The sequence below is a fragment of the Anabrus simplex genome, chromosome 8 (genome assembly GCF_040414725.1).
Source record: "Anabrus simplex isolate iqAnaSimp1 chromosome 8, ASM4041472v1, whole genome shotgun sequence".
Taxonomy (NCBI): domain Eukaryota; kingdom Metazoa; phylum Arthropoda; class Insecta; order Orthoptera; family Tettigoniidae; genus Anabrus; species Anabrus simplex.
The window spans coordinates 11,488,735-11,500,484 of NC_090272.1; the positions used below are offsets into that span (position 1 = coordinate 11,488,735).

Below are 11,750 nucleotides of genomic sequence, written 5' to 3' on the forward strand. Positions count from 1 at the left end.
ATCTCTTTTTCTCCCAAAGTCGGGATGGTAATAGGTAAATCAAGGGAATCTTTTAGCTTATTGGAGTCGACTGCAACGGTGCCTCCAGATTGAACGTTTCTGAGAGATAATTCATAAATTAATTCCTCTTTACGCAAATAGAAAGGATGGAGAACCTCGCGAGGGCCAGACATGATGAGAGAAAATTTTTGAGAAAGGCAAATAAACAAAAATTCCAGCAACTGAGAAAATTGTTAGAGTTCAAATCAAAGCAAAAGGGGCTAAATTGAGACCCATTCAACCACGCTCTGCTACCACTTGTTACCGAGTTTTGTGGATGTGCAGAGGTGAAAGAAGGTGCTGGGGTGAACAGGTCTCAAAATACGAAATTAAAGTTAATTTAACAAGGTTATATTTTCTTTTCAAGATCAAGAAATAACAAGAATAACAGAAACACAGTTGAATATCAACAATTTAAGAATGTACAATTACAGTTTTTACAGAATTTGGGCTTCGAGCCCCAGACTCACAATTCTTGAGCAATTAGCCCAACTTTACCCAAATACAAGATTCGACAAAGGGGCAGAAAACCCCAATCATGCCCAGGAGCACTTACTCCCAATTACCTAATAAAGCCTCCTCGAGGCACACAAAATCAACTTTTAAGAAAGAGCAAACCCGCTCTTAAGTTCAAGCCTATCAAAGGCCACACCAAACTCCGCGTTCAAGCTGTCCTCCAAGGACATATATACAGGGGTAAAAATACCCAACCTACTGAGGCCCATTCAGTGAAGAAACAGAAATATTACATGGCCTCCACAATACCAACTTGAGAGGAGGCAAAACTGCACTCCTAATATATTTTTCTAAAACCTACCTGGCACTAGGCTGCTAATGCAAGGGCTAATCCCGTACTAAAGAGGTGACTTATATAAGAAAACGATTTACATTACACTAGAAGGGAAGAAACGGTTGTGAAAATAAGTTCACCTCAAAGCAACATGAGTGGGAGCTCGAGAGGGTTAAGCACTCTCTATCCCAATTTGTAGTTCAAAAAGATAGAATTGATACCAAGTGTCTTTACATTTTAGGGGAGGGTTACATGGTAAAAGGCTTCGGACCTGCCCCGAGAGTTAAACTGCTGAGCTAGCAAGAAAAGAAGTTATTAAAAGGCCATTACCTGGTGGTTGAACTGCTGCCCGAAGAAAGAGGCGCTTCCCGCCCCCTGCTACATAATTTACACAAAGATAGATGTTACTGAAGTGGCGCGGAGACCCGAAAATCAGCAGTTTATATACCCTCACGGAACATTCGAGGCCTTTCATGAATGAGAACACCCGCCCACAATCATTTTATTGGCTAACAACGAAAACCCCTACACTAGATGAAGAAGAAACACATTATTGGTGGAAACTTAATTACAAAAATTCCTTATTGGTCAAATTCAAAACCGGCGGAAAGAAAGGGTTAATATTGCCAACTTAAACAATGACTGAAAGAAATTTAACAAAGAACAAACTTATAAACCCAAAATTTCTCCAAAAACACAGTTCGTTCACTTCGCACTAGGGTGCATAATTGTAGTCCTTCAGTAGTGCCATCTGGAAGAGAATGTCCACACTTCTTACTACAGGCAAAACAAAAATACATCGAAAACGACCCAGTTCAGAAACTTCAAAATTTACAAATAGGGACATCTTCTGAGAAACTTGAGAATTAACACTGTAGATAAAGTTCAGGCTTCCTCCAGTAGAGGAGTTTCAACTGGCGCAAAGTTTGAATTAGCGGAGCGGAGGTGTACCGCCTGGTACAGGTTCTATTTGATTTTCTTATTGCATTTTTTAAACACGTACAAGTTCCAGTCAATGGTTAGGTTTTTTGTGCTATGCGTAATAGTTTTGCTCGTCATTCCTTTCCTCCACTATGGCCCCCAGATCCCCTTCACGCTGATGCTCCTCAGTCTCTCCTCTCACTTACCCCTATTCCTCCTCTCCTGTCCCAACCCACCGTGAGCACTTGAACTCAATCATATCACTGCTCATGGTGCTTCATTACGCTTAGCTCAGTCAACGACCTTATAAACATTTACGGTATTGGATACGATCTTATATCTTGTCTTCCCTCTGTGACGTTATAACTATTACATGTCTTTTAATTCACAGGTTCCCCATTTGAACTGGGAAGCCTAGTTCTTGTTAATAGCTTAAGGACTCCATGTACGTTCCCATCTCATCAGGCTCGCTTCACTGAACAATACTGTCAAAAAGGACACTGCATAACTTCATGGAATCTGCTTTTATGATTGCACTATATGCAGAATTACGAAGTGTATTTAATTAAACACAAAGAGTTTTATGAACGGAACTATTTTAATAACTTTGTGTGTGAATTGTGATTTGAATTCACCTTAAAATTACAATAATTTTATTGAACCTGATCACGTATGGTTTTAGTAATTTGGTACAAAAGACCCACAAGTCTTAGACTTGTTGAGAAAGGAAGGACAAACACTGTATCTTTCTAAATGTATAATCATTTTAATTGTAATATTATAAGATTTTAATTTGTGATAATGATAATGTTGATAATATTTATAAGATTGCCAGTTTTCCAATGCCTTTGTTCAGCTGATGATAACTCAGTATAGCGTCAAAACTAGTTCTGAATAAACATAATATGTTGTAATTACATCTACACAACAAATTGTATAATATTGAATAAGGTGAACCCTAAAACTTTTAAAATTTTCTAATCTCAGTTCAATATGGATGAAAATGAAGTTTATTATTTTAAACAGAAAAAACCGAACCCCATGCGCAACTGCCCGAAGGGCCATGGCCTACCAAGTGACTTCTGCTCAGCCTGAAGGCCTACAGATTAGGAGGTGTCGTGTGGTCAGCACGACGGATTCTCTCAGCCGTTATTCTTGGCTTTCTAGACCGGGGTCGCTATCTCACCGTCAGATAGCTCCTCAATTGTAATCACGTAGGCTGTGTGGACCTCGAACCAGCCCTCAGATGCAGGTAAAAATCCCTGACCTGGTCGTGATTCGAACCAGGGGTCTTCAGGCAAGAGGCAAGTACACTACCCCTACTCTACAGGACCAGCAGCTTGAGAACCACTATTAACTAACCAAAAGCCATTGCAGGGGAAGTTACTTCCATTAAAAAATAAGAAAAACCTGCTTGGTGGAATGAAGAGTGTGATACAGCAATACTATGCCGGCATAAAGCCTGGTTGAGTGATCAACAACAAGAACAACAAACAGAAATCTCTAGAGAAGAATTAATCAATGCTAGATGATTGCTGGCTAAAGAAATCAGAAGAGTTAAAAGAAATTGTCAGAAGGAAACATTAAAATCTATTGATGAAGCTTTCAATCAAAATAAAACAAGAGACTATTATAGGATATTTAAACAATGCCAAAAAAATTATACTCCCCTTATTCTTCTGATGAAAGATAAGGTGGCCCATAATGATTATGACAATGCAATAATTTTGGCTGAATACTTCAAAACGTTACTTAATAGTGATGAACCTGAAAATTATTTTAAATTTGATCTATTTCCCAGAAATAAAACACCTATGGAGAAGGTCATACCACCAGTTTACGATGAAGTAAAGTGCAGCTATTGATTCACTGAAAAATGTTAAAGCAGTGGAACTCTGGAAGAATGCAAATATACAGACTATTCAGAATCTGCATAAACATCTCATTGACATTTGGAATACAGAAAATTGCCTGAAGAATGGAATGTTGCAGTTATACACCCAATCCATAAAAAGGGTGTAGATCAGATCCTAGTAACTATCGGGGAGTTTCTTTGCTAGATAGCACGTATAAAATTTTCTCTAAGATCCTATATTCCAGAATCCATGACCAGCTTTATAGTGAATTGGGTGAATATCAGGATGGTTTTCGTCCAAGACGAAGTTGTCCAGATCAAATTATTAGTCTCAAATGGATCATAAAACATCAACACAATAGGAGTAAAATTTTAGTGATCACTTTTGTTGATTTTCAAAAGGCTTATGATACTATCCATCGTGAATCGTTACTACATATCCTTACTGAATTTGGTCTACATCAGAAACTTGTTAACCTTACTCTCTGAACCATTTGAAATTCATACTGGTCTTTGACAGGGAGATGGATTATCCCCATTGATGTTTAATTGTGTGTGGAGAAAATTACTTTACAAAGGAAATTTAATATGTCGTCCTATTCAATACATACACATCTCAGTCTTTAGATGAAGTAAAAAATTATGCATGAATGGAGTAAGGTATGTCCTCCGACTGTTAAGGTTGGAAGAAGTATTCAGATAAATTGACTTGCATTTGATGATCTGGCGCTATTAGCAATGTAATAGTATAGAAGAAGCGAAATTTCAAGTAGAATAACTATGAAGAAAGTTGACACTTCACATATTATATTAAATAATACTCACAAAATAAAAGTTGTAATTAAATTTAAATATCTTGGTGAAATCGCCACTGGGAATGCTAGTGAAAAAGCATCCATAGATAATAGAACTCTAAAATTGAGACGCGCACAACAAATTACATGGCCGAGTTATAAAAAAAAAAAGTCTCTTTCAATTAATGCTAAATGTCGCCATTATAACTCAGTCATCAAACCAGAAGCAACGTATGCAAGTGAAACATTATTCAAACTAAATATGCAAGCAACAACAGACAACCTGCAGAAAGTGGATAGAAGAATTCTCCAGACAATTATTAATAAAAAAACACCAGGTTGATGGCCAGTGGAGACTTTTACCCAATTCAGTAATTTACAAGGAAACTAAATCATTTATTGACACGATGAGGAAACAGAGGATTGCATTTTTTGGACACACATACCGTTTGCCAAATTTTAGACCCCTAAATAAAGCCATTTGATTTCTTTTAAAATAGTAAAACAAAAAACATTTGGTTTAAAGAAATACAAATGGATTTGGATGAATTGAAAATTACTACAGAACAAATTCAAAATAGATAAGAGAAGAAGATTCTAAACAACAAATATACAAAACTATCACTTAAAACATCAAAACATAAGCAGTATGTTATATCAGCAGAAGAACGGGCTTCAAGATCATCTAGAATGAAGAAGTTTTGGGAAAAGAACAAATTATCAAATGTTAAAAATTGAACGTATTTTTTGAAGATTTTATTGTATAAGGTTTATTTTGGTACTCCAATGTGGGCGTAAACAGTGTAAATAAATAACAGTGTAAGTGCTCACTGAGGAAGAATTTTCGGATATTCCTTCGCTAAGGGGGTGAAAAGGGGGTTGAATTTTTTAAATGAGTATATCTATATCTCAAAAATGTAACAGTTTACAAATGTAAAACCTGGTATTTGGAATCTCCTTTGAAAATAAAGTAATCGTACTTTTTTTTTGTTTTTGGAAAATCGCCTAATGTATTAAATGGGGTTAGCTCCGGAAATTATTCATCCCTCCAAAACCGCTTGACGCACAAAGTTCTTCTTTTATGTCCTAGGTGTAAAATATTGTATACTTCAAGATATTTCTCCTCTGAGGGGTTTAGATGTGGTTGACTCTCAAAAGCAAAATCTACATTCTTTGAAAACCATTTCAGGCACCAACTTAAAATTTTACATCAAGGTTGGTCTTGTATATCCTAGATGTTAGTAAACATTCATCCCCTAAAAAGCACTCATTCCTCCATTACTGTTCGACGTAAAAAATCAAAATTTTACAGGTTGGTCACTTTTATGTCCCAGATGTTAAATAAAATAGGATTTAAAACATTTCAGTTCTTCTGTACGGGGTTCAAATGACTGTTAGATCAAATAAGAAATAATAATTCCCCCAAAATCGTTTGACATAAAAATTGAGAGTGTAATTCACAGGCTCAGCCAACAGTGGACTCTCCAAAATGTAAAAAATTTGAATAATAACTATCAGTTTAAAGCCGTAGCAAAGCATGGGTATTTTGCTTGTATCCGCATACACAGTAGTCGAAGTGATGCCAGTCCTCTATTATTGCATCCTGCGATGGAAGGTGGTCAGGCTTAGGTGGTATCGAACCCATTAAATCCAGAAAATGGAGGCACCTTTCCTTTTGCAAGGTGAGTGCGACAATAGCTAATTTCATTTTGGCAGACAAACTCGACACATAGCACCTCTGTCTGTTGGATGTCTTCCTGTACCACAGCCTCTTGCAGACATCACAACTGTAACCTAACTCATATTTTATGAGTGCCAGTTTACCAAAACCTGTCAAACTCAGCTCTCTGACATGCCTCCTCCTCTCGGGCCTTGTCATCTTCCATGACTAGCTGGTAGTCAGAGATAGGCTGCAAGAGATCCACAGCTGACACCCAGTCCTTACCCCTACCGGGTGAGTTGGCTGTGCTGTGCGCTCACATCTGGGAGATAGTCGCTTCAAGTCCCACTGTCGCCAGCCCTGAAGATGGTTTTCTGAGGTTTCCTATTTTCACACCAGGCAAATGCTGGGTCTGTACTTTAATTAAGGCCACTGCCGTTTCCTTCCCACTCCTAGGCCTTTCCTATACCATTGCCGCCGTAAGACCTATCTGTAGTGGTGTGATGTAAAGGAAATAACAACAACAACAAAATAGATCTAATAGATCTTACCCTCCTCCCTCTCTTCTACTTTCCTCAACATCTGCCTAAACTAATTCCTAGATAACACTCTACTCTTGCTCCTTTTCCTCCACACACTTTCGCCACATGCCTGACAATTGAGTCACCCATGACCACCCTCCTCATTAGATCCCCTCCTCTTCTGGTCTCCCTTAACTTCTCTGATGCCTGCAGAACCCACTTCCTCCTCCTTTCTCTCCATCTCACTACCCTTTTCCACCTCCCTCTCTCTATTCTGTTTTCCCTTTCCTACCGGTCCCTGCCCCTCCTCTGTAACACTGCCCTGATCTCCATCTTCCGTCTGCAGTGACTTATACTGAATCCTCACCAATGTTTTTCCCAGGGCCACCCCCTTAGCTCCTCTTTTCCTTCCCTTCCCTTCCCTTCCCTTCCCTTCCCTTCCCTTCCCTTCCCTTCCCTTCCCTTCCCTTCCCTTCCCTTCCCTTCCCTTCCCTCTTGCCTACCTGTCATATTCTGTACATTGATTAAGGGAGACTTATCTCATTCCTGTCTTCAGTTACAAGTCTAATTATCCCCCTCAAACTTGCTGTCATTCTCCTTAGTTCCCACTCACACCCACAGTCTTTACACCTGCCTCTCTTTTATCTCTTCAGAGAAATGTGAAAACAGCAATAAAATAGCATAGTCTATGAATAGAAGTAGGTAGATGTGTAAGAGGAAGGAATTAATGTATACTGTTAAGTTAGAAATGAAATCGATAACTCAATTGCTAAAGCTGTGCGCATTAACTTGCTTCAGTAGTAGGGGTCATGTAAGGTGAATGGAGGAGGATATCTTATCTGGGAAAATAATGGGTTCTCTCATGGAGGGACACCCTGTGGGTGGGGGACGCAGATGAAGAATACACCCACGGTATCCCCTGCCTGTCGTAAGAGGCGACTAAAAGAGGTCCAAGAGCCTCTCAACTTGGAAGTGTGGTTTGGCGACCACGGGGCCCTTAGCTGAGTCCTCGCATTGCTTCCACTTACTTGTGCCAGGCTCCTCACTTTCGTCTATCCTGTCCGACCTCCCTTGGTCAACTCTTGTTCTTTTCCGACCCCAACAGTATTAGAGTATTCGAGGCCTAGGGAGTCTTTCATTTTCACGCCCTTCATGGCCCTTGCCTTTCTTTGTCCGTTACTTCATTTTTCGAAGTGATGGACCCCTTCTTTTTCCTCTCTGTCTTCCCCCTGTGGATGGGGGATGCAGACGAAAAATACACCCACGGTATCCCCTGCCTGTCGTGAGAGGCGACTAAAAGGGGTGACCAAAGGATGCTTGTATTAGGACCATGAAACTACTTTTGATTAGTACCATCACGTGGGGAACACCATGGATCGCCTTTACTTGCGAGTAATACCAGTATATTAGGTACACAATAGGTTTGTGATTAGTAGCAGCAGAGTGTGGTTCATTGTGGGTTTCCAGTATCTGTGATTAGTACCATTGTGAGAAACTCCACGGGTCTGGGCGTTGCCTGTGATTAGTACCACTATATGAGCGACACCGTGGGTCTGCGGTGCTTGTGATTAGTACCACTATATGAGGAACACCACGGGAATACCGGCATCCGTGACTAGTGCACGTAGGTGAGGAACACCATCGATCTGCGTTACCTGTGCGACGTACAATACTTGTGAGTAGTACCATCATGTGTGGAATACCGTGAGTCTACGCTACTTTTGATACATGACAAATACCATGGTTCTACTTTACTAGCGATAAGTACCATTATGAGGGGCCGTTGACGTGAATTTTGGATCCCTTTGGACAACAAGCATCCTCGATTCAGGATTGTGCTTTAGAAGTGGTCCCTTGGTGAGTAATATTATTTTTATGAAAGTTTTTGGGTCAAATCCACTGACTGTTTTAAATTCATATCCATCCATTCATTCGTCATGACATTTTTTATTTTTGTCAGTGGATGATTTTGAACTTTTAATTTGTCATTACATTTCGTACCATTAGGGGCTGATGACCTAGATGTTAGGCCCCTTTAAGCAACAAGCATCATCATCATCATCATCATCATCATCATCTCATGGAGGGTAAGAGAAGTAGAGAGAGAGAGAGAGAGAGAGAGAGACCCAAGACAACGATGGCTAGACTCAGTTTCTAATGATTTGAAGATATGAGGAGTAAAACTAAATGTGGCCACAGAGCTAGTTACAAATAGAGGATTGTGGCGGCATTAGTAGATTCACAGGAGGCTTCCAGACTGAACACTGAAAGGCATAGCAGCAGTCTGTAATGAAGATGTATTTATGCAGACAAAATTATTTCTCGATTTTGTTGCATATGTGCATTCGCTGAACTGCTGCTTTCAACATCAATTTTCATCTTGGCATGATCTTGACTCTTATTATCTTCGAAAGCTACATGCCTTTCAACGAGGTTTTTCCTGTGTTTATTCAGTTGAGATTGTGTAATATGAATAATTAACCTCATCTAAAATTTGCCAAAGTATCAGCATGGTGAAAGATTTTGATTAGAAGTCGATAGTTGAACTTGTCAGTCAGTTGATATGACGTATACGTAATAAACTAAATGCAAGATGTCAACAAAATAAATATTTTGTTTATCAATGTCCAAGGTGTGTAAACAACCTCTTCAGCAACAATTCACTCCATAACTAAAATACATAAACTGTTAAATAAACTCAAAAATGACTAGAATCTTCAGGAAATTATCATTAATCATCAAAATCCGTACAAAGACAAGACGCACATGCACTGAAAAGGCCTATAACTCTGAGCATATTAGCTGACATGTGGGAAATGCACTTAAATGTTGTTCACTGCTTTCTGTGGTGTTGTGAACGATTCAAGTCTTGTTTCCATTTTTGCAGTGTGTTGCTCCATTTATTCAGCTCTTCCTCTCCTCTTTGCATGGCCAATGATGAAATATTTTTCTTTTTTATTTGCAGACCTGAAGAAACTGAGGAACCAAAGAAGAAACGGGGAAAACGTGGTGGAAAAGGAAAGAAGCAGCGTGAGAGTAAAAGCACCAAACCTGCACTGACTGTAGAAAGTGAGCAAGCAGACAATGACATCATAGAGGATCTACACTTATCTGACTTAGAATGAGTGATGCTATTAACTCATTTGTATATAGATTCTTTTTTCATGTTGTAATTTTATTGTAAATAAATGGATTATGTTTTATAATAAAATAATAATAATGATGATGTCTGACAACATTATTTCATTTGTTCTATCACACGTCATACTTCTTTAAAAACCTGGAGAAACGTCAACTGAACTCAAAAACTGCAGACCAATCACTTGCTTAAACTTACTGAACCATTTAATTTATGTTGTAGAGCCAGTTCTAATACAACAACAAGCAGGCTTCAGACTAGGGAAAACTATATACAGTTCTTTGAGCATGGCTTTGAAATCATAGGAGTGGCTTTCATAGATCTGACTGCTGCCTATGACACTGTCAACCACTGTTCATTGTCACAGAAGATCTATGCGATCAAGAACGATTACGGTTTTGCCAAACTTATTCAATGTCTTCAAAACAGGAGATTTTATATGGATTTCTAGGGACAACATAGTCGATGAAGAAGAAATGGCTAATGTTATTTAACATATACACTGATGATCAACCACTTATGGTGAACACAAGAAGTTTCCTGTATGCCAACAATCTGGCATTACCAAGTCAAGGGAAATCTTTTGAAGATGTTGAAGCCCAACTTACAGATGTGTTGAGATAATTGGATGCCTGTTACTATAACAATGAAGTTTGTCCAAATGCAGGAAAAACCCAACTACTGTATGTACATTTCATCTTTAGTACAATCAGGCACATCACAAACTGAACATCTTATGGCAAGGATTATGTTTAGTATACACGCCTCATCCAAAATATCTGGGAGTCGCTCTCAATTGTACTCTGACTGCCAGAACGCGAGGCTGAAGATGAAAGCTAGGAATAACATTGTTCATAAAATCACTGGTAGCATATGGGGCTCTCAACCATTAAGAGGCGGCCGTAATCAGCTCAAGATCCATCTTTTATTTCAAAATATCGCCACTAGTCTCATTGATGTCGACAACTATCTCCACTGATAGTTACATCGCGGGTGCATAGATGGCAGTAAGAAAGGCCAAGGCCAAACGAGTGATTCCCCTCTCACCCTCCAGCGTCACATAGTCTGTCATCAGGCAGTTGTGATACAGTACTTGCACGGAGCTGATGGTGTTGACATTTGTACGGAATGCGAAACATTTCAGGAAATTATTGAGCATTAGTTAGTGCTGAGCAAAGCAGTCAAAATAAGGTACTGTTTCCGACAAAAATAAATGAAATGGCGTATGGCTTTTAGTGCCGGGAGTGTCCGAAGACAAGTTCGGCTCGCCAGATGCAGGTCTTTTGATTTAACTCCCATAGGCGACGACCTGCGCGTTGTGATGATGAAATGATGATGGAGACGACACATACACCCAGCCCCTATGCCAGAGAAATTGACCAATTATGGTTAAAATTCCCTACCCTGCCGGGAATCAAACCCGGGACCCTTGTGACCAACGGCCAGCACGCCGGACACTGTTTCCGATGTTGAAATGAAGTAGTGCATCAACGTCTTTCCCTGTACCGGCCAGTAAGTGATACATAATATAATTCTATCCAATGAAAATACAAACTGATATAACAGAAGAATTCATTTACGCCTTTTTTAGTCACACAGTGATACTTTGGACATACGATGAAGATTGTAACGCGACCAAGAACGGAATTTTCCAACAACCCTGAGTAAAAAAAAAAGCCTTACAAATTTATAACAGTTTTTTTCCCTTGGAAACAAACAGTTCTGAAATATATAAACAATGTATAAAACATCCCATTGCATATTGTGTTAAAATTTGAATTCGATAAGATAACTTGTTTTCGAAGACCTTCCAATACCACCACACTGAGCCAGGATCGAACCTGCCAAGGGACAGAAGGCCTGCGTTCCAACCTTCGAGCCGTTGTGAGAGTCTCTTTGTCTTTACAAAGACGGATTTGAAGTCGTATGTTTTCGTATAAGTTTTAAATAATAAATGTTACAGCATCTAAATATCCATTAGTTCTGTATTTCATGACTTGAGTGGAGTGTAATTAGAGTAACTACTAAGCT

The 11,750-nt window shown here is 39.1% G+C and overlaps 1 protein-coding gene across 5 annotated transcripts in view; it reads left to right on the forward strand.

The window, feature by feature from the left end:
• The window catches only part of Noc2 (Nucleolar complex protein 2), a 219,037-nt gene extending 209,231 nt beyond the window's left edge, over positions 1-9,806 (forward strand). For all 5 annotated transcript variants that reach the window (XM_067152694.2, XM_068229011.1, XM_068229010.1 and 2 more), the window contains one exon: positions 9,546-9,806. In XM_067152694.2, coding sequence (XP_067008795.2) covers positions 9,546-9,705 — 160 coding nt within the window. In that variant the 3' untranslated portion in view covers positions 9,706-9,806. The remainder of the gene's footprint in view (positions 1-9,545) is intronic.
• The last annotated feature ends 1,944 nt before the right edge of the window (positions 9,807-11,750 follow it).